Here is a 24373-nt window from a genome sequence, read left to right as displayed (position 1 = left end):
CACTGCCATGTCGGCTCCAGCAGGATCTCCTGCTCCCGCCCTCACTTCTCCAGCTGAACCGACGGTTCCGGCTCCTGCTCCAGCTCAGAAACTTCATCTCTCCAGCCCGATGTGGTTTTCTGGGGAATTGGACAACTGCCACTCTTTCCTAGTCCAGTGTGGATTACACTTCGAGATGCAGGCTGCCGCTTTTCCTACGGATCGTGTCAAAGTAGCATACATGATCTCTCATCTATCCGGCCGAGCCGAAGCATGGGCCACAGCGGAGTGGGCGAGAAACTCACTGGTATGTAACTCTATGGACAGTTTTCAAGATGCTCTCTCTAAAATTTTTGACCAAACCACCCCGTGTCGGGAGGCGGCCAGAGCACTGATGGGGCTTCGTCAAGGTAAACGCAGGGTGGCAGACTACGCCGTTGAATTCCGCACCCTGGCGGTAGACAGTGGCTGGAACTCGTCATCTCTGTGTGATGCATTTTTGCATGGGTTGGCTGAAAACCTGAAGGATCAGATGGCGCCACTTGAACTTCCTGGGGATCTGGACTCCATCATCTCTCTAGCCATTCAGATTGATAATAGACTCTTCGAGAGAAAGAGGGACAAGCTAAAGACTGTAGCCTCCTTCAGCCAGAGAGGGCAGTCTACTGCAGCCTCTCCTTCGTGGCGCTCTTCTTCTCCTTCCTTTCAGGTACCCAGGCCTACAGCGCCCCCTGCAGCCCAGGAGGAGCCCATGCAGTTAGGAAGAGCCAGACTCGACCCAGAGGAGAGGCGTCGTCGGATGCGGGAGGAGAGGACACTGGTGATCCGCACTCTTTCCTCTTCAGGGTCAGTTCGTCACCTGGTTCAGGCCAAGCTGATTTCTCCATCCCAAGAGCTTCTTCATCCGGTATTGGTGGACTCTGGCGCAGATGAGAGTTTCATGGACTGGGGATTGGCTAAGCGGCTTGGAGTAAGACTGTTTCCTTTGACCAAACCCCTGGAGGCCAGCTCCCTTGACGGACGCCTGTTATGTAAGGTAACCCACCACACGCAACCTATTCAGCTGATGATGGCTAAGGGGCACAGCGAGTTTCTGAGCTTTCTCTTATACAGCTCTCCCTCTCAACCCCTGCTGCTGGGCCTTCCTTGGCTCTCTAAACATAACCCTCACATTAACTGGTCTTCGGGGGAAATTTTGGGGTGGGGTAAGGACTGTTATCCTGCCTGCTTTCCTTCTGAGCCTCCACCGTCGTCTCATCTGGTCTCCCCGGTCGCTGATTTCCTGGATATCTCGAATGTTCCTGCTTGTTACCTGGATTTAAAGGAGGTGTTTAACAAGACCCGAGCTACCTCTCTGCCTCCTCATCGATCATATGACTGCTGCATTGACCTGCTCCCTGGTTCATCTCCTCCTCGAGGCCGACTCTACTCGTTAACTGCACCGGAGATGGAGGCTATGCAGACCTATATCCAATCCTCTCTGGAGGCTGGGATCATCCGGCCATCTTCCTCCCCTGCTGGAGCAGGGTTTTTCTTCGTGGATAAGAAGGATAAGACTCTCCGCCCATGCATTGACTACAGAGGTCTGAACAGTATCATCATTCGGAACAGGTATCCTCTCCCCCTCATTTCCTCTGCTTTTGAACTGCTACAAGATGCTAAGTGTTTTACTAAGTTAGACCTCCGCAATGCTTATCATCTTGTCAGAATAAGGGAGGGGGATGAGTGGAAAACCGCCTTTAACACTCCGAGTGGACACTATGAGTATTTAGTGATGCCGTTTGGATTAACTAATGCTCCTGCAGTGTTTCAGGTATTGGTCAGTGACGTTCTCCGTGACATGGTGGACAAGTTTGTGTTTGTGTACTTGGATGACATTCTGATCTTCTCTGCGGATGAACAGACGCACATAAGACATATGCGCCAGGTCCTGCAGCGTCTTCTTGATCATCAGCTTTTTGTTAAAGCTGAAAAATGTGAATTTCATGTTTCCACAGTGTCTTTTTTGGGTTTTGTTGTGTCTGGTAACAGCATCCAGATGGATCCGGCTAAGGTCAGTGCGGTGGAGGAGTGGCCCACTCCCACCAGTCGTAAGCAGGTGCAACGCTTCTTGGGGTTTGCCAACTTTTATAGACGTTTTATTCGTAACTTCAGTACGATTGCTGCTCCGCTGCTCCCCTGCATGCGCTAACCTCTCCTCAGGTCCAGTTCCAGTGGAACCCCCAAGCAGATCTGGCGTTCCAAAAGCTCCGAAAGAGCTTCACCTCAGCACCCATCCTCACTCTACCAGACATCAACCGGCAGTTCGTCATGGAGGTGGATGCTTCTGACCTGGGCGTCGGAGCGGTCCTTTCTCAACGAGCCCAGGCAGACAACAAGTTACATCCCTGTGCTTTCCTGTCCAGGAGGCTCTCTTTCGCGGAGAGAAACTATGATGTGGGTAATCGGGAACTCTTAGCAGTCAAGGTGGCTCTTGAGGAATGGCGTCACTGGCTGGAGGGAGCTAAACACCCATTCCTCATCTGGACAGATCATAAGAACTTGGAGTACATCCGATCTGCCAAACGCCTCAACCCCAGACAAGCCAGGTGGGTGCTATTCTTTAATCGTTTTGACTTTTCTCTTTCCTTCCGACCCGGCTCCAAGAATGTCAAGCCAGACTCCCTGTCCCGCCTGTTCGAACCGGACTCCAGTCTGAAATCCCCCGTTGAAATCCTGCCTTCATCCTGCACGGTCGGGGCGGTCACATGGGCTATCGAGGAGAAGGTCAGGCAAGCTAATATTGACATTGTTACGCCTGACAGTTGCCCCGAGAATCGGTTGTTTGTGCCTGTCCCTCTGCGCTCACAGGTAATCCACTGGGCCCACACCTCCCTCCTGTCCTGTCACCCTGGAACCAAACGGACCTGCTTTGTCATTAAACAAAGATTCTGGTGGCCTGCTATGGAGAAGGAGGTCAGTGAATACATGGCCGCCTGCCCGGTGTGCGCCAGAAACAAAGTGTCCCGATACCCTCCTGCTGGTCTCCTATGCCCCCTTCCAGTGCCTCATCGCCCCTGGTCTGACATCTCTCTGGACTTCGTTACAGGTTTGCCTCCCTCAGAAGGTAACACAACTGTCCTCACTGTGGTGGACAGATTTTCTGACTTTATCCCTCTGCCCAAGCTGCCTTCAGCCAAAGAAACGGCTGAAGTAATGTATAGACATGTTTTCAGGCTTCATGGGTTTCCGAAGGACGTGGTGTCAGACCGGGGGCGGCAGTTCGCATCCCGATTCTGTAAAGCCTTCTGCTCCCTCTTGGGCGCTTCGGTCAGTCTCACATCGGGATATCATCCCCAATCTAATGGCCAGACCGAACATTTAAACCAGGAGCTGGAGACGGGTCTACGCTGCCTGGTGTCCCAAAATCCTACTAGGTGGAGCAGACACCTTATCTGGGTGGAGTATGCACACAACACCCTGCCCTGCTCTTCTTCTGGTCTCTCTCCCTTTCAGTGTGCCTATGGTTACCAGCCACCGCTGTTCCCAGCTTTGGAGGAGGTCAGCGTGCCGTCAGCCCAGGCCCTCATTCGACGCTGCCGCAGGATCTGGTCGGAAGCCCGTCAAATTCTGCTCCGTAGCTCGGCTAGGTCTAAGAGGGCAGCAGATCGCAGGAGAGTTGCAGCTCCCCAGTACAGGACCGGGCAAAAGGTGTGGCTGTCGGCTAAGGATCTTCCTCTGAGGGTCAAATCCCGTAAGTTGGCTCCTCGCTTTATTGGCCCTTTTCCTGTCTCCAAGGTGGTGAATCCGACAGCCGTTAGACTCCCGAGGTCCCTGAGGGTTCACCCGACGTTCCATGTGTCTCGGATCAAGCCGGTAAAGGAGAGTGTGCTGGTCCCAGCCTCCAGACCCCCACCACCCCCCCAGTTCATTGACGGCGGGCCGGTGTTTACCGTGAAAAGGTTGCTGGCAGTCCGACGGTGGGGCCGCGGCCATCAGTACTTGGTCGACTGGGAGGGATATGGGCCAGAGGAGAGGAGTTGGATCCCGTCCAGAAACATTATGGATGCTAGTCTTATCCAGGATTTCCATCGCCGCCACCCTGACCAGCCTGGGACGTCAGGTGCCGTCCCTAGAGGGGGGGGGGGGGGGTACTGTTATGCCTCGATGTGGACACTAGGTGTTCTCTTTGCCTGTTTCTCTCTTGTCCCCCTTCCCTGCTCGTTTGGTTTCACCCACCTTTCTGATTGCCAGTCTCCTCCCTGATCTGGTTCACCTGGTGGTAGTGGGTGGTGTATTTATAGTTCCTGTGTTTCTTGTGTTAGTTTCCAGTTCGTCTTCTTGTCTCTGTGCAGAAACGTTCCAGCTCTGTTATACATCGTTGCCTAAGTGTTTCCTGGTGTTTGACTTCGCCTGTGTCCGTACGACTTCGCCTTTGCCTTCTCCCTGTCGGATTTATCTGCCCTCGCTGACTGATCTCTTTGTGTAACGAACCGAACTTTCCCGAGTAAAGAACATTGCCTTGCCCAATCCCGAGTCTTGTCGTGCTATTGAGTCCGAACTATTGTTGTGGTTACCTGGTCGTGACACTAATGTTGAACCTGTTAATTTTGAATGTCTTTTTACCAATATTATCTTTCATGAAAACAAAACATTAACTATTGGTAATATATACAGACCTCCTTCAGCCCCTGCTGACTCTATAAAATGTATTTTGTCAGATGTTAACTCTTTTGAGAAACATAGTGAATTGATTATTTTGGGTGATTTTAATAGCAACTGGCTTAGCCATTCCTCTACAAATGACAGACATTTATTTCATGGTGCAAATTTCACCCAGTTAATAAATGAACCTACTAGAGTTGATCCTCGGTCGTCATCTTTATTAGATTGGATACTCATCACAAATCCTGAAAGGATAATCAAATCTGGTGTAATGTCTGACTGCTTTAGTGATCATTGTTTTATATATTGTGTTTGGAAAATTAAAATTCCTCGATCTCCCCCTAAATATATTGAATTCAGGCAATGTAAAAAGATGAACTCAGACCTTTACATATTTGATCTAATCAATATTAATTGGGACAGATTTCAATTAATTCCCTATGTTGATGATGCTTGGGACTTCTTCTGTTGTGAACTGGCTAATGTAATAAATAAACATGCTCCCATGAGAACCATTGGAGTTAAAGGTTCACATTTACCCTGGATCAGCTCCGACCTTATAAGCCTCTTCAAGCACAGGGATATGGCTTGGGCGAAATATCGCTCATCAAAACAATCTAATGACTGGGAAGTATATAGACTTTTAAGAAACCAATGTAAAACCTAATCAAGAAATGCCAAATCTGATTTCTATAATGACAATTTTTCTCAAGATTTCCATAACCCTCGGCATTTTTGGAGTCATCTGAATAATATTCGTAACAAAGGCAGCAAAAGCTCTATCAATCAGCTTCATATGAACAATAGTACCATCTCTGATCCTTCTCTCATCTCTAATGCTTTCTTTTTTTTTATTATCTTTTTCTTTCAGTTAACAAACAGACAACGGAAAACACATTACAAAAGTAATCAGTAAAGTAAAATAAATAAACAAATATAAAAAGTAAATAAATAATAGTAACAATAATAATAAAAAATAATTACTTAAGGTTTCAATCAGAGGATACATCTTCAAAAAAAAAAAAAAGTATATGCAGTTGGTACCATAGCAAAAAACACATAAGTACCCACTCACCATTGCATATGCCTGTATTCACAAACAAAAGCAATGTATAGTTCATCGCAAGTATACAGAATAGGTGAGACGAAATATATATGATATCTATGAGAAACACATTTTACAAATCATTAGAGATATTATTTGTTATATATCTTACCCATTTTCCCCATCTTTTGTCAAAAATATGCACTTGATTTCTAATTCTCATTGTTATTTTTTCCATTACGTATATCTCATTTACAAGATCCTTCCATTTGAAATTACTTAAGTTATCATCTTTTAACCAATTTCTTGCTATTTGTTTAATTAGTGCTACTCTTATTATGAAAAATAAATATATATCATTCTTTCTAATGTTTTCTGGAAGCTTTCCAAGTAGTAAAACTAATGGATTTTTATTTACAGAGATGCCAAGGATATTTGAAATTTCTCTAACAGAGTTTTCCCAAAAACCACCTAAAACTGTACATGACCAGAATACATGACTGTGGTGGGCCATTTGTTCCCCACATTTCCTCCAGCAGCTTGAGGTTACATTACTTTTATATTTACTTTGGAGTTGGGGTGTCCTAAAATATCGATTTATAATCTTCCATGCAAATTCTTTCCAGCAGTTTGAATTAGTTGTTTCATGTATGCTTTTACACATTTGTTCCCAATCTACTGGTGAGATATTGCAAGGAATTTCAATTTCCCATTTGTTTTTTACATTAAGATCCATTTGTTTATCTTGATAATTACCTTTTATTATTCTAACTAATTTAGTTACGAGTTTTGTTTCAGTACCACAGTCATACATCCAAAAAACTCATTTGTATATCCATCACTCCCAGGTGACTTGTGTAGTTTAAATTTTTTAATATGATTATGTATTTCTTCCTCTGTTATTGGTTTTGTGAGTGTAATATTCTGTTCTTCAGTCACTGTAGGTAAATTCAGCTTTTGAAAAAAATTAATTACATTTCTTTTAAGCACAGGATTTTGGGCAGCATCATACAACTGTTGATAATATTTTGCAAATGGATTTCCTATCTCATTTCGGCCTCTAATTTCTGCCTTTGTGTTTTTATCATTAAGTTGCATTACTGATGCTTTCTTTTGCTGTTTCTTAAGTTTATAAGCTAACACCTTAGCTGCTCTGGGACCTCCATCATATGTCCTTTGTCTTAAGAAGGACAAGGATTTTTCTATCTCCATATTTAGAAAGTCATTCATTGCTACTTTAGCCTCTTTAAATTTCTCCAATACTGATGATTCCCCATAGGCTTTGTGTGTTTTTTCTAATTCCTCAATTTTCTTTTCAAGTGAAGTCCTTGCCTTTTCTTTTTGTTTCTTCCTAAATGAGGCATATGCTATTATTTCCCCCCGTAAAACACCTTTTATCCCTTCCCATAATATTAATGGATTTACATCCTCTCTGTCATTGTGCCTTATATATTCTTGTATTACACTTCTTATCTTTATTTTAAATTCCTTTTCTAAAATAAGAGAGTTATTAAACCTCCAGATTCCTGCACTTTTCTCCATGCTGCTCTTAATTGTCATCTGTAAAGGGGCATGATCTGAGAGACATACATGTCCAATTTTAATGTTTTTAACTATAGGTAAATCTTTAGAGAACATAAAAAAATAATCAAGCCTTGAGTAGTTTCCTGTAACTGGGGAGTAATATGTATAATCCCTTTGAGTTGGATTTAAAGTTCGCCATAAATGGAATAATCCTATGTCCTTGGAAAACGTTCTCATCAAATGGGCATCTTTTTGGGCCTTGTGTTTTCTGCTACTTTGTGAATCCATCTTTTCATTCATGAGTAGATTAAAGTCTCCCCCTAACACAATTATCCCTTTACTTTGCACTGTAAGTAACTTGATAATCTTCTCAATTAAACTTGTCCCTTCCTCAGGGGGGTTGTATATGTTTAATAATGTAATATATGCACCATCTATCTTCCCTACCACAAACACATATCTGCCCTCTTTATCACATACTGTATTCTCTACTTCAAATGGAAGATGGTTCCTTGTCATTGTTATAACACCTCTTCTGCATGTGTGATATGACGAATAGAAGCCTTGGGCTTTAAACAATTTAGCTAATTTCTCATGTTCCATTTTGGACAGACATGTTTCCTGCATAAATACAATGTCTCCTCATAGGTACTTTATTTGTGCAAGCACTTTACTCCTCTTAATTGGCTTGTTCAGGCCATTCACATTACATGAGATGAAATTAATATTCATACACAAACACATAACATGTTTTGTTTTCTGTTACTTGTATTAAATCTACCAAGTTCATTCAACCTGTATCCTGTAAATCCAAGTGCCTTATTTATAAAAAAAATATTTAAACCATCCTCAAGAAACCTTTGAGACCAAAATAAACATATAGAGATATAAAAAGAAACAACAAATGACAAAATATGACTTCCATTTGGGCTACCATATTTAAGGTAGCGATTTGTAGTCTTCCATGCTTGTGTCATTGCATGGATGATAGGGTCTTTAGCAAAGACCCAGAGCTGCAAGATTTTAAAGACAGCTTCAAAGAATATTTGCATCTAGATGATAAATGGATGCTTTGTGGTTTCGGGAAAAGTGGCTGTGTCATCAAAACCGCCATCGGCAAACAAAATAATACAGACAAAATGTGTGCTGCGATTATAGTAAATTTTTAGAGTATAAGTTCCTTTTAATGTCATTCATTGTAAAATTCAATCAATAGATGCGCAAAAATTATAATAATGATAATAATAATAGAGCCAGCCCATTGCAATAGCCTTAGATCAACTTAAAACCAGCACTACTAAATAAGAATTACATCCATACACCTTGATATCCATACACCTTCCCCTCCATCTAAACTAAAACAAGCATCCTATTAATCATATATTTTTGTGTGGGTGTACATAAGCAAACTTACAGTATTACCTTATGTTCATAGGGGTGTATGAGTGTATATGTATGTGTCAGCCTATATGTCTGCATGTGTGTTTACGTGTGTGTGTCTGTGCAAATACCAGTCTTTTCAGATAGTTGGTCTGGAATTATTCCTTCCCAAAAAGTGCGACGATGTCCATAATGGTCTGACGTTTCAGTTCAGGCTCGAACCTTGTGTCCCACATAGCTGACTGACCCAGTCGATGCAGTTCTTTCCGGCCAAGTTCTGCTTCCGACACCTTGCAGTGAATCCCATGACCACGCAGACCGTCTGCAGCTTCCCAGGCTGAGTTGAACACCACCGCTCCCTTCTCCAGGAAAACTTTAAGCTTATTGGGATAGTGTGTTTGGAAACAAATTTCTTTCTGTTTTAATTGTTTCTTAATCTCGATATATTCTCTCTTTTTATTCTGCAGAGAGTTACAGTGATCATGATCGAAAAAAATCCTCTTCCCCTTGAATTCCAGTTTCTTTTTTTTCCATGCTCCGTGTAAAACACTTTCTTTCATTTGAAGGCTTGAGAATTTCATAACGATTGATCTCGGGGGGTCCATCGGGTTCGCTGGTTTCCTCTGGAGTGACCTGTAGGCACTTTCTATCCCCAGGTTGTGGTGCGGTGGTAAATTTATAAGACCTTTAATGAACGGGTCTATAAACTTCAGCATATCTCCAGCCTCCATGCCCTCCTGCACTCCGTAAATCCTCAAATTGCTGCGTCGCTCTCGGTTTTCCAAATCTTGGCATTTTTCTTGCAAATATTGATTACTTTGCACGAGGAAAGATATCAATCTCTCCGAGGCGGCGTTACGGTCCTCCGAGGTGCTCATCCGACTTTCCGCCATTTCAACTTCTTCATTCAGGGTCGTCACTTTCTCTTCCAGTCGCCCAAATCCGTTTTTCATCTCATCCCGTAGTGATCTCATTTCAGACCTAAGATCCGACTTAATGTCTGTTTTTAGCTCAACAAGCATTGACTTGATTTCATCAAGAGCAGGTGTGTCCAAGCTCATGTTCTTCTTTTTTCCTCGCTGTTGGCTTCTGGTATTTCCTTTGCTCATGGGTCGGCTTTTTTAAAAAAAATGTGTTCGCTTAGATTGATTCGCCCATAATTCTCACTGTTACTTGTTTGCACGAAGCACCAAATTGTTAGTTTGTTTGTTTGTTTGATGGCGTGGAGCGCTTAGTCCGCCATGCGTCTCCACTTAACCGGAAACTGGAAGTCACAGTAGCCACCTAATGCTTTCTAATGCTTTCAATGAACACTTCTCATCAGTCTCTCGTACACTGCATACTACCCCTTATACCATGGCTGAACATGTTATTCCTCCTGCTCTAAATAGCCTGTTTTCTTTCAGGAAAATTATGCCTCTTGACGTTTACAATGCCATTTGTGAGATGAAAGAGAACTGTAGTGCTGGTCCAGATGGTTTAAAACCTAAATTTGTGAAACTTGCTGCTAACATATTGATGTATCCTTCAGCTGATTTATTTAACCTCTCCCTGTCCACACATTGTATTCCCTCCGTATGGAAGTGTGCTCGAGTTGTTCCTCTTTTCAAAGGTGGAGACTCAACAGAGGTAAATAATTACAGACTTATTTCTATAATCTCGGTAATTGCAAAAATCTTTGAAAAACTTATTTTTCGTCAATTATTTTATTATGTTACTCAAGCCAACATTTTATCCCCATATCAATCTGGATTCCGACCTAATTTCTCCACAACTACAGCTCTTCTTAAATTCACAAATGATTTGTTTTCAGCATTTGACACTGGCCAACTTACAGGTGCAATTTTTATTGATCTCTCCAAAGCCTTCGACATGGTTGACCATTATCTTCTCCTTGACAAACTCCATCATATTGGACTGAATCAGAATGCAGTCCTTTGGTTCAATTCTTATCTCCACAATAGGCATCAATATGTTTATGTCAATGGTTGTCAATCCAGTCAAATGTTAGTTGATACGGGTGTTCCACAAGGTTCTATATTAGGTCCACTTCTCTTTTCCATTTTTATTAATGATTTATCCCAATTGTGCACTACCTGTCATGTTCATCTTTATGCTGACGACACTGTTATTTACTATTCCAATCCTGACTTATCACAAATCCAGTACAATTTGCAACAAGATTTTAATATTGTCCAACACTGGTTTAAAAACAATAGACTTGTTCTCAATATGAAAAAATCATGTTGCATGGTGTTTGGCACAAAATATGGCTTATCACACTTACCTGAGTTATTTATTAATTTTAGTGATGGACTCCACGAGAGAGTAAATTTATTTAAATACCTTGGTCTTTGGATGGACCCTGAGCTTACTTTTAAACCACATATTGATTTTATTTGTAAAAGAATTTATGGCTGTCTGGGTTCTCTCTACTGTTCAATTAACTGTTTTTCATTTCAAGTCAGGAAAAGAATCATTTCACAACTCTTACTTCCCATACTTGGTTATGCTGTTGTTGTTTATCAAAACACCACTGACTCCATCCTCAAACCTCTTAATATTTTACATAACTCCTTATGCAGATTTGTTTTGAGATGTCCATTCAGAACTCACCACTGCAGTATGTACAAGGCCCTCAATTGGCTTCATCCAAAATCCAGGCGTCAGTTTCACTGGGTCTTGTTTCTTTTTAAATGTATCCACTTAACTGTTCCACCATACTTAAAACAGCTCCTGGTCCAGTATACATCTCCATACCCTCTTAGACATATAACTAATCAATTTTTCACAGTCCCTAAAATTCATAAAGAAATAGGTCGCAAGGCATTCAAATTCAAAGCCCAATCTGATTGGAATAAGCTTCCTTCCTCTTTAAAGTCCATTACCTCCTTTTTCATCTTCAGATCAAATTTATTTTCCCATTTAAGAACAAGCTGCTTATGTTTTTGATATTGTTTCTGTGTTTTTCTTTGTTTTACTATTCTATTCATAACTTGCTGTGGTATTCTGTTGCCTGATGTTGCACTCTATTGCAATGTGGTTACACCCGTATGTATATGTGTACGTATATGTATGTATGCTTATGTGTATGTATGTATGTATGTATGTATGTACGTACGTGTTTAAGTAGGTATGTGTGTGATGGGGTGGGTGGGGCATGGGGGCTGTGGAAGTGGTAGAGCAGTGTGTTTTTGTGTTTTTCCGTCTGTTTTGTATTATTGTAATGTATGTTTTGTGTTATCTTTGTATCTGTGTTGGGACCCCCTCGAAAACGAGATGCTGCATCTCAAGGGGTCATCCTAAATAAAATTGAATTGAATTGAATCATTTAATAACACATACAACTACATAGCTGATTGACGCATATCATATTCAGCATCTAAGTGATATATTACTTTCATAAAAATCTAACTTTTTATTCTTTATCTGACCAACAGCTAGGTTAATTTAGAATCAGGGTGGTAACTTACTGATAAATTTGAGAATTATTGTTGCATAGTTCTGACATTTCTTTCATCAAATCCTAAAAAAAGCAGCACAACAGTCTCTGGTATATTCAACTATTTGAAGAGGCCAGGATCCCGATGCAAGATGGCGGCAGCAGAAGGAAGGAAATGCACAAGTCTACTTATCCTCAATGTTTTATAACAACAACAATAACAACACTGAATGGAAACATGAACTCCATGGAAAGAACTCCACAGTGTGCCTTCAGTAACATGTTCTTCTTTTGGCTGTCATACGTACATTTCATATTTACTCTCAGTTCATCTCTGTTTCATTTAGGGACTGTTCTTCAACACTCTTGGGAATGACAGGATGTTTAACAGGATGCCACAGGACCGCCAGACGCTGATGGACGAAAGGATAATTAGATGAACAAATGATAAACAAATTCATAAGATGTTATTTACTACTGGTGGCAATATGAAGTCTTTAAAAAGTAAAACAGAGTAAAAATATTAAACAGGATGTTTTGGTACTCTTACCTGCCTGAGGGTGCCCTCAGTGAGATAGATCTTGACGACAGCCCCGATGGGTACTGGAACCACAGATGATAGGGCGATGACCCAGCCTAGTCTGTAAGCCCAGTCTGGGTATGCATAGCCCCCACCTGATGTTAGAGGCTGATAGTCCAGAAATGAGCAGATGAAGCAAGCCTTGAAGAAAAAGCAGAGGAACAAACAGGCTGTAACACTGTGAAGCCCCCCAACTTCATAGAAGTACAACTTTCATTGGAGCTGACATTGTGTCGCTTATAAGGTGGTATAATATTTTTGGTTGACGCTTGTAAAGCTAAGTCAGAAATTCCCCATGCAAGCCAAGTTATGAATATGTTCAAGATGTTGTGAAATTCTTGTTACTTGTGAACATGTGAGTTTTTTTCATGTGTGCCACTAAAAAGCTGAGGCCGAACAAAGGCTCGCCTTTACACCACCTTTGTTTGTTCACACTAGTGATGTGTCGGATTAGAGCCGCCTCTCTGAAATGAATGATCGGAGCAGGCTCCTGCCTTGGAGCTAGAGTCGCTTAGTTTTTTTGTTCTATTTGTTTTCTGTAGAAGACGCACGTGATTGGTCAACTACATGATGTGTGGTGGCGTCGGTGCAAGCAGGAGGGGGAGGGGGAGGGGCGGGGCTTACAGACACAGCACACACACACACAGAAACAAGAGAGAGAGAATTAGTGGAGCAGATTAATGAGAATCGTTCAAATTGGTATGCAAACATGAAATTTGGCACAGATACTCTAAGGGTCACTTTTTGGGAAAAAGGCGTTGGCCACCCAAAAATTCACCATGGCGGCCATTTTTTCAAGATGGCCGCTATTTCTGTCAAATACTTATGATGTCAATCGTTCAAACAGTGATGTATGCATAACATTTTGTGAAAATACTCTCTTAAGAATGTTTTTTTGGAAAACGGTGCTTGTCCCTCAAAAATTCAAGATGGCAACCATTTTTCAAGATTGCCACCATTTCTCTTTAATCCTTACATCAATTTTTCAAATGGTGATGCTATCATCAAATTTGGTACAAATATTCTTCAAGGAACATTCTCATGGAAAAAGGTGTGTGCCACTCAAAAATTCAAGATGGCCACCATTGTCAGAGCTCAATTTAGTGTGTTAAGGAAGGTTTTGTTTAATAGAGTGAACGTCATTACACAACCAGGGCACACTGGTGACTTCACTGCTGTGGAACTCAGCATGGGGTTCAGTGTCAGCTGATCTAGTTTTACTTACACTCTAGTTCTTGATTAGTAGTAATAGTATAGCTAAGTTTAGTGTCCCAAATGCTGTCTACCAGCCCCTCATCAATTAGCTAGTAATAGATGTAGTTAGACAGCCGCACCGGAATTGACAGGTTGTGCCAGTGCGTGAGAGCCGAGCCAAGGGTAAGTGAGGCAATACATGACTTGTTCATGTATGCTTACCTGGAAGGTGTACAGATCACACGGGACTTAAATGATACTGGATGAATGATCGGGCTAGGTGTAGGTGACCCGAACCTAGTTGTACACCTTCCTGGATATGTTGCCCCCAATACAACACTTGCAGACTGCCAAGCAGGGAGGCATTGGCTACCATTTTTAACAGTCTTTATTATGACTCGGCAGGGCACAACCTCTCAATCTCAGGTTGGACACTCTAACCACAAGACCTTTGAGCTGGTAAAAATGTAATAGAACTTACGTTTTTTTTTTCAATCCTTCCTTTTAACTCAGTCCCAACAGAGTACACTATTAAAGCAACAATCTTGAATTTTTGCGATTGCCTTTTTCTAAAAGTGTGTCCGTTAGAGTATTTTTGCTAACATGCATCTGTGCATCAGTGTACATACTACTGAAATGATCTTACTACTGAAAACCATCTTGGAAAAGGTCTCCATCTTGTATTTTTTATTGGCCATCCAATTTTTCCAAAAAGTGGCCTTAACAGAGTATTTGTGGCATATTTTCTGTATCACTATTTGGAAACAGTGGCGATGAACATAGGAGAGGAATGGCAGCCATCTTGAAAAATGGTTTCCAATCCTGAATTTTTACTGGCCACTTCCTTTTTCTAACAGTGGCCCTTCCTCTCTGTGGACTGCACCTTGCTGTGGTGGAGAGCCTTGTGTACTCCAATGAACCTGAGAGCTATGCCCACAGGGATTTTATATCCCTGGCAAGTTTAACTAAGCTGGACAGCTCAAAGGAGAGGAGGCAGACAAAGCAGACATTATGACTATTTGACAGAAATGGTGGCGATCTTGAAAATGGTCACCATCCTGAATTTTTAAGGGACAAGCATCTTTTTCCATTAAAATGTCCTTTAGAGAGTATTTGTATCAAATGTTATGCTTGGACCACTGTTTGAATAATTGATATAATAAGCTTAAGCAAGCAACATGTTCCTTGAAGAGTATTTCTGCCTAATTTTATGCTTGCATCACAATTTGAACAATTGAAATAATTAATATTCGACAGGAACGGTGGCCATCTTGAAAAATGGCCACCATATTGAATTTTTGAGTGGCCAACGCCTTTTTTTCCAAAATAGTGGCCCTTAGAGAGTATCTGTGCCAAATATAATGCTTGTATACCAAAGTAAACAATTTTTTTTACTAATCTGCTGCACTAAATGAGAAAACAGCTGCTACAGATAAAATGAGTGAAGGCAGGAAACACCGTAAAATTGAGTGCAGAATGTTCAAGGTTAAGATCTCATATGGAGTAGGCTCTACAAATAACCTGCACAGGTACATTAGAAATGTACATCCATCAGTGCAGTTGGAAGAAAACAGACAAGCAAGTGAACCTGCTGCTGATGAAAGTACCAGTTTGTCTACTGCAACTGTTGCTGCAGTGTCTACAGTACACCACCACAACTACCTACACTGATAAAATGATTCTGTGGCCCATTAGTCTCTCTTGAAAGTGTGTGCCGTGCGTCAGAACTCCCGCCACCTTTGGTTTCTATTAAAATCTGACAGACAGCTGCATCAGCTATCCAAAAACAAAATGAATCTCAGCTAACATCATTGGTTTACTGCTACTTCATGATCAGCCTTGCTGGTGTGCTTGCATTACGTTACGGCTAATCTTGATATTTGTCTTGTAGTGTTACAGTACAGTGTATGTGTTCCCTTCCATTTTCAGTTTTGTTATTAGCTTACATTTGTTTTGAGGTTGGATTTTTTTTTTTGAGTAAGTGAGTAAGTGAGTGAGTGAGTGAGGCCACTCAGCCTCAGTGAAAAATTGTATGCACTTGTATGTTCGTATCTTCAGCACTTATATCATAGCACTTAAGCACTTAAATAATCTTTGAAAAATAGCATTTAGGATCCTCAGATGAGAACTTGACAATTGTTTCTTTATTTCATTTACTCCACTGACAGTGATAAGTCGTAGTTTCTCTCTTGTGACAAATGTACTTATTGTAAGTCGCTTTGGACAAAAGCGTCTGCTAAATGTCCTAAATGTAAATGTAAATGTAAATGAGTACGTGTGTGAGTGAGTCTCTGCAGTCTGTTGAAGAAACAGTGTCCTCTCACAGTACAACAGTATCATATTACCCCAGCAATGCTAGGCACCTGAACGTGCAGATAAATTACTCACAATTTGTCCAAAAATAATGCTATAAATGATGTTCAGTCAGTTTAAAACAATACAATTCAACAGCACCACAAACTGCAGCCTCCAACATTGTTGTACATTTGAATGAACACCTCTATAAAACAGTTTCAACCAAAACTGAATACTTTAACCTTCATGAAGGTATAATTTATTGCAGGACTGTTGTAGGTATACCCAATAAACTGGGTAATGATGATGTTTCTGCACATCACATGACAGGTTTTTATCAACCTTTGTGTAAGATCAAAGAAGAGTTCATAAGGATAACAGCAGTTCATCTGGAGAAAACCTTTTTGACCAAACTGGACTTTTACACTCCCAAATTGTGGAAGATACTTGAAACAACGGGCGGGGTCGCATGCAGGAACAAAAATAAGACCCATGCTGAAATCACTCAGTCAGGTAAAGTGTAAAATTCATACAATCACGGGCAGCTTATGAAGGACTCATGTGGAAGGAAGATGAGATGCCATCATTCGCTGCTTGATGGAGTTCCTTGGAGAGATTTTGACATTTTCTGATGATTGTCCACTTTAAACACGTCTGTTCTTCAAATTAATAATCTAACCCTAATATTTGTACACAAATATTATATATACCTTTAACTGCCACAAATGTTATGCATGTCATTATTTAATGGTTGTTACATATTTTATTTTCATACTATTTATTTTTATGGATAATTATTTTCTTTGTGTAAGACTGAGCAGGAAGTTATTTTTATCCTGTGTTGCAAGCGAGATGAATTTGATTGTAACACGTCACTCAGGAAGAAAAAGGTGTATAAGAAAGCTGTGAAGCAGGAGAAGTGTGCAACCCTTCACAAAGAAGTTTAAACCCTATGTGTGTGCAGAAATATTTACTGCTCATTTGAAGTGGACTCATTCCCTCTCGGTTGTGTGCAGCCAGCAAGGTACGTTTATGTCAGTTATGTTGTGTCGTGCATATGTGTTTTTAATCTGTATCTCGGTTATGTACAAGTTATGTCTTAATTTTGCAAGTTTTGTTTTTAACAGTTCGACAGTGACTTATTGTGGTTTATGAGGAAAGAAGGAGAATAAAGTAATCTGTCACTGAAGAACCGTGGTCCCGTGTATTTCCTGGAGGGAGTGATAATACCTGTATACAACATTCAGGTAAGTAACCCATGCCACTATATGAGGAAAAACTTATACTGGCATTAGATTAATAAAATTGACATTCTATCTGAAATGATAAAAGCAAACATTTAATATTTTTCATTATTTCTCCATTTCTTTTGTTAAAATTCTGATTCAAAATTAGTTTTTCAGTAGAATCAAACACTTAAGTCTGTAAAACCCCAAAACCTACCTCATTTACCCTACATCAAATCCAGTATACTTGCCTGTTTTCACTTCCTGATTGAAACAAAACAGATTTTTTACAAACCAAGCTGTTTTCATACTCAAAGTCATACTTGGACAAAGAAATAGTGAATACAAATCCCCTATATAATAATTTATCTTGTCTTTATGTTTGTTGAAGGAAATGGTAATAAAAATCAATAATTACTTAAATGCATACTTTACGTTTTACTAATGTCCTGTTCTGAACGTTTTATTTCTGCAGGCCTCTTAGAATTCAGGAACTTTATTTAAATCATGGAACGTGCAGTGTTTTGCATCTGAACACTAATTCACATGTTTTGATAGGATATCAGCAAAGAAACCATCAAAGACGACTATGCTACCATGTTATGAACATCTGTGTCCTCCGTGAAAGTGCAGCCCATGAAGGCCCCAACCGTGCCGATGTGTCCATCATCATTGAGGGAACTGAGGTTCTAGATGATTGTAGATATGTGGCAAAGGTTTGCCTTCTGATCATGGGCTTTATCTATACCATGAACTTAAGTTACCCACCAAAGATGAAATACACATTTGAAGTGTTTCAGAAGCTTTTTCTTGAGCTTGATGTCTTGAAGATGTCTCCCAAAGTCCAGTCTTTATGCTCAGTTCAGTTGGTGTACTATGTTGGCTAGCGAGGGATAACTATAGAAACAGGTTCTCGTCAAATGTTTTGCCTGAGTTTACTTTGTACCAGGGTGGAAATTTCACGGCGGTCACTCCACAAACTACCAGACTTTTGATCACTGACAAAACACAGTTACCACGTGGTTCCAAGTGTTATACTATTGGCTGCCCAATCTAGTTAGAGGCTGTGCAACCAATTCTTACACAGACATCAACAAAACAATTATTCTTTACTCGACAAACATTGTAAAGTTATGATTTCACAATCATAATAATTTTACAATGAAATTATATACTCAATGCTATGATATGAGATGGACATGATATACTAAAAATGTTGTCATTTTGACCTTTAAGACAACTGACAGGTTGGCCTGGAGACACTATTCCCCATCTTATTGCTGGTTTTGGCCAGTTTTCTTAATTCACTTCCATTTCTGCCATGTGTGTGACTCCTGCAGCAGTGTGAAACTCACCATACAGATCAGAGGGATGATGTAACGCCAGCACAGTTTGAAAATATGCCATGGTCTCTGTCCTGTCATATCTTCAACCATATCACATATCCGGTCAGCCCCTGCATGATGATAACAGGTTGTTAGCAACAACTGAAAAGACCGGACCTCTTGGTGCCGAAGCATGGTTTAGGTCAGACTCACGGGTTGGCCTGTAGTCGCTTATTGACGGTAACGTAGTGATGTTATGTCACAAACATAACATAACACACGTTGCTCAAGTGATGTCGGTAGGTTTGTAGCCAACGCTGCAAAGGTGGCGTAGTTATTTTGACAACAATCGTTTTCTAAACAGAAACCAAGTAGCTTTCTCGATAAAATCTGACCTAACTGTGACTGTACAACAAAGGTCAGGTACACTGCAAACCTCCGGTATTTTGGAAATGGCGATAAATGTTGTTTAGGAGTCACTGGCAATCAACCTATGCAGCAGTTTTGGTATGAGGATGGACCTTTTACATAATGGGCACACTACCTTCTTCATTGCAACTGGCCTTTAATGCTGGATGTAAATTGTGAGGTGTAGAACAATCGAATATGAACATAATTGTGAGGATACTGCGTTGAAATCTACACCCTGGGGACTGGGGAAAGATGAGTGGATAGCACAATTATGTCTAGTTAATTACAGAATAATTGCAACATACTTACCAAAAGCCCAGCCAACAGCAACACACTCGACCAGGCACACAAATAAGATACATGCCCCATTAGCACCATAGTAGTCCAACAGCTGGAACAGGTACACTCCTCCCTGGACAACACAGAAGAAATTGCTCCTTCAGTATGAGAATATGTCGAATGTTAGCAGATGAGTTTGAATTCACAGGTGTGTAGTACCTGAGTGGTGAGTGAGATCTGTATAATGAAGCAGAAAGAGCAGAAGAAGATGAGGAAGATTTCTCTGCGCCAGGGTCTACGCATCTGTCCTGGGAACATGTCAATCACTGACGATGTTAGAGTTTCCAAACCTGCAAACTAGCACACACAAGCAGGAAGAAACAGAACAACTTTAGCAAATTCAAACATGTAGTGTGGAGAGACTGTCTGGGTCTTAATTATCACTAAATTTAATTGCCCTTTAATTGCTTCTGGCTGAGACAAACCAGCCCCTCCTCCCTCTGCCAGCAGTACCTATAGGCTGTTAATAACCTGAGCTGAGGTAGGAGGTCTGCTACTCACTGATGTCTGCTCTTCAATCTTTCTTTTTTGTAATTCAAATTTTTATTGACATTTTCAAGTTTCAAAACAGAATACTAAACACAAAACAAGACAATAAAACAAAAGAGATCAACGGCACATGGCACCCACAAACCCCCCCAGGCCCCCTCTGACCATAGCACAGACATCACAAGACATGGCACATGAAAGTCCAATGAAAGAAAACCCAACTAAAAATAAAAATACAAACATGCTGTCCATATGTAATCCAGAGTCTAGCTCACAGTGTCATGGCATGAAGAATGAAATCATCCGTCACTGAGGGATCTCAGTCCTTCCTGGGTTCAAACCAGGGCCTTCCTCAGTTTTTATATGTGTCCAAAAACAGTCCCAGGAGGTGGTCCCATCCTCCAGTTTACCTTTTAATCTGTTGAGCATAGACTCGTAAGATGCAGTCTCGACCATTGCGTCCGACCACTCTTTCATATTTGGACATTTAACTGTTTTCCAATGTCTCAAAATGATTCTTGATGCAGTGATTAAACCGACCATAATAACAGAAAAGGTACCTTTTGAAATGTTAGGTATTTGGGATTTGTCCCCTAATAGACATAATTCAGGAGTCAGAGGTATTGCTGAACCAAGCCAGCCACTCAAAACCTCTATCACTTTAACCCAGAACGGCATCACCAGGGCACACTCCCATATACAGTGTAGAAAAGTTCCCACCTCTGTTTTACATTTACAACATAGGTTGTCATTCATCAGTTTCATCCTGTGAAGTCTCGTCGGCGTGTGGTAATATCGATGTATAATCTTATACTGTATGAACTTTCCTCTCACCTCTCTCACATGTTTTCCACACTCCGACAAAATCTCCAACCATTTCTCCTGTGTAAAACCTGTTCTCAAATCCCTCTGCCACAGCAACTTCATATTAGATAATTCACCACTCACCGAATGGTTAATTAGTTTATAAAATAGTGAAGCTGTATGGCACTCATGTGGCTTTTTAAGATAATCCAGAATTTGATTATCTATGTTTACTTTAAATTTAGAGGCTACACAGTTTCTCATTTGTAGATATCTCCAAACATGTTGTTTGCCTTCAAGAGTGAATTTTCGAGTGAGGTCAGTATAGGACATGAACACGCCATCACTATACAAGTCTCCTATAGTGTGTATGCCACATGAATACCACTGATTCCAACAAACAGGTGTTTTTCCAATACAGATGGCAGGATTATTCCACAAGGATGCGTACTTTTGTACATAATGTGATAACTTATTTGCTCTATGCACTCTAGTCCATACTTCCCCAGAGTGAGCAAGAATTGGGTTTGTTGTGTTGACTTGCTGAGACAGTCTCTCAGTCGGATTAAATGGTGAACACAGTGTTTTCTCAATATCCATCCAATCAACTGTGTCCCCAGTCTCTTCCCAATATTTGGCTAATTTGGACATTTCAAATGCTAAATAGTACAATCTTGGATCTGGTAACCCCATTCCCCCTTTCTCCTTGGGGGCACATAATTTACTCAATTTGATTCTTGCTTTCTTCCCTTCCCAAAGAAAATGTTTGATTATATTGTCATACATCTTAAAAATGTCAGGCGGAATAGTAATTGGCAACATCATAACCAAATAGTTAAATTGAGGGGCAACACTCATTTTTACAATATTTACCTTTCCCCACAGAGTAAGCCTGATTTTTTCCCACTTCTCTAAATTAGCTTTAATTTTTCCTAACACTGGGTTAAAATTCAGTAGGGGTAGTTCATCCAGATTTTGGCTAAGTCTAATTCCTAAATACGTCATTCCTTTAGGGACCCATTTAAATTTAAACTTTTCCACCATGTGTGAATAGCATGATTTGGATAAAGGCATAGCCTCAGACTTATTCCAATTGATTGTATAGCCTGAAAATTTAGAATACAATTGAATGGTGTCCATCAAGTTTGGTAATGAAGTGAGGGGGTTACTCACCACAGCCAAAATATCATCTGCATAAAGCAATAGTTTGTGTTCCTGTCCTCCAATCTCAACTCCCTTAATGTTATTATTCATCCTAATACTGGCTGCTAACGATTCCAAAAAAGTTATGAACAGTAAGGGACTCAGAGAACAGCCCTGACGGGTCCCTCTGGAGAGGCCAAAAAATGGTGATATTATCCCATTAGTTATCACTGCAGCTTTTGGCTCCTTATATAATATCTTAACCCATCTGGAGAAGCATGGACCGAACCCTAGATGCGATAGGGTGGAGAATAGGAATCCCCACTCCACCCTATCAAAAGCCTTTTCGGCATCCAAGGAAATTGCAGCTATTGGTGCATCTTTTGACTGACTTAACCACATTAAATGTAACAATTTTCTCATACCATCTGTAGAGGATCTATTTTTCATAAAGCCCGTCTGATTAGGATGTATAATGTTGGGCAGGACTTGCTGTAAACGTAGGGCCAGCACCTTTGTTAATATTTTACAATCTAAATTGAGCAAGCTAATGGGTCTAAAATTGGATGGATCTGTTATATCCCTATCCTTCTTAGGAATTAAAGATATTAAGGCTTCGTTAAAAGTGGGTGGCACCTGTCCCTTCTCAAAAGCCTCCTGATATACCTTCTGCAGAACTGGAGCAAGAATATCGATATACTCTTTATAATATTCTGCCGGAAATCCATCATAACCCGGCGATTTCCCGGTTTTCATTAATGAAACTGCCTTCCTTATTTCGCCCTCAGTTATCGGAGACTCTAGTTTCTCTGCATTGTCAGAGTGTAATTTGGGCATGTCAATGTTAGAGAAGAACATTTCCTGCTCCTTTTGGTCAATACTGCTACACGCTGTTGATGTATACAATTTCTCATAGAATTGTTTGAATACCTTAGTTATATCTTTAACTGAGGTAAATAGGGTATCCCCCTGTTTAATGGCTGGGATGGTGTTCAAAAAATCCTTCTGTTTTACTTGCCTAGCTAATATTTTCCCTGTTTTCTCCCCACCCTCATAAAAGTTAGTTTTTATTCTGAACAAAGCATATGCTACTTTCTTATTATAAATTTCGTGCAACTGGAATTTCAGCTTACAAAGTTCCTGATATTGTAACTCCGAATAATGCGCAGATAGTAGATTTTCCTTTGATTTAATTTCCTTCTCCAAATCTTCGATTTGGTTAAGGCTTTCTCTTTTCTTTTGAGAAGCATATGCTATCAATTTCCCCCTTATATAAGCTTTGGATGCTTCCCAAACAGTTTTAATTTCTCTTGTGCTTCCAATATTTATTTCAAAAAAAGATTTTAGATCCTCACCCAGTGATATTTTGAAAGGTTTGTCCTGTAGTAAAGAAGTGTTCATTCTCCATCTAGGCCTCCCACCTGTTTCCAGCTCCACCTTTAAACATAACTCCACTGCTGCATGATCGGTTATGGCAATGGTTCTTATGTCACAACTAACTACACTTTTTATCAGGGAATTTGCAATCAAGAACAAGTCAATTCTAGAATGAGATTTGTGACAGTGAGAAAAAAAGGTATATTCCCTCCCATGGGGGTTAGTAAGCCTCCATATATCTGTTAGTCCAATATCTTCCTTTAGCATATGAATTGCCTCTCTATCTTTGGTCCTCAATGGGCCCTTAGACCTGCTTTTATCCAGGATGGGGTCCATCACTTCATTAAAATCTCCTGCTAAGATTACAGGCCCATCCATATCTCCCAAGACCTTATTTATACCATGAAAAAAATGTGGATCCCCTTTGTTGGGAGCATAGATGTTACATAGTATGACTTTCACTCCCTCTATTGATGCTTGTACACATACCATTCGCCCTTCTGCATCTTTAACCTCTTTCAATAACACAAATTGTATATTCTTTTTAACCAAAATCATTACACCATTACGTGCACTTGACAACGAACTGTGAAAAATATGTCCTATCCATCCTGTTTTAAATTTGACCTCCTCTCCCTCGTTTAGGTGAGTTTCTTGTATAAAAATGATATCTGCCTGATTGGTTTTCAAATATGCCAATATCTTACGCCGTTTAACTGGGTTTCCACTCCCATTAATATTCCAGGACACATATTTAATACACTTCCCTGTCATAATTACCTGCACGTATTGTTATATCCATGTCTGTTTTACTATTAACACTAACATATGTCTGCCCATGACGTCTGCCCCCTCCCGAGTTATGATCTGCCAATGCCATATGTCCCGTCAAAACATAAACACAAATACAAAGTATGGAAAAGGAACATTTCCAACATACTAAACACATAAGGAAAAAACAAATTATACCAAACCAAAAAACAGCCCGCAAGCTGCCGGGCAGTCCCTCTTTTGCTGCCATATCAAATCTAAACTGAACGTAAAAACCTTATCTGGTCCGTGGGTTACCGCTACTCTCCTCCCTCGACGGTGGCTCGCTCAGGCCCCCTTCCCCAACAGTCCACACAACATTCCCGTGGCTCATTCAGGTTCAGATAGTGTCCGTTTATCTTTTAT

General features: G+C 40.7%; 1 protein-coding gene across 2 annotated transcripts in view; it reads right to left on the bottom strand.

Annotated features, from left to right (window-relative positions):
- Positions 1–24373, bottom strand: part of LOC115575359 (sodium- and chloride-dependent betaine transporter-like) — a 54658-nt gene that overhangs the window by 7466 nt on the left and 22819 nt on the right. Inside the window, exons 10-14 of one of the 2 annotated variants that reach the window (XM_030407380.1) lie at positions 19544–19681; positions 19355–19457; positions 18665–18765; positions 12565–12735; positions 12323–12427 (exon numbers count right to left, since the gene is read on the bottom strand). In XM_030407380.1, the coding sequence (XP_030263240.1) occupies positions 12338–12427; positions 12565–12735; positions 18665–18765; positions 19355–19457; positions 19544–19681 (603 nt within the window). In that variant the 3' untranslated portion in view covers positions 12323–12337. Of the gene's footprint in view, positions 1–12198; positions 12428–12564; positions 12736–18664; positions 18766–19354; positions 19458–19543; positions 19682–24373 lie in introns of those variants that run through there. The other variant, XM_030407379.1, reaches the window with a different exon arrangement.

This window comes from Sparus aurata, chromosome 23, assembly GCF_900880675.1.
Source record: "Sparus aurata chromosome 23, fSpaAur1.1, whole genome shotgun sequence".
NCBI lineage: Eukaryota > Metazoa > Chordata > Actinopteri > Spariformes > Sparidae > Sparus > Sparus aurata.
This window is presented reverse-complemented; position numbering and strand designations above follow the sequence as displayed.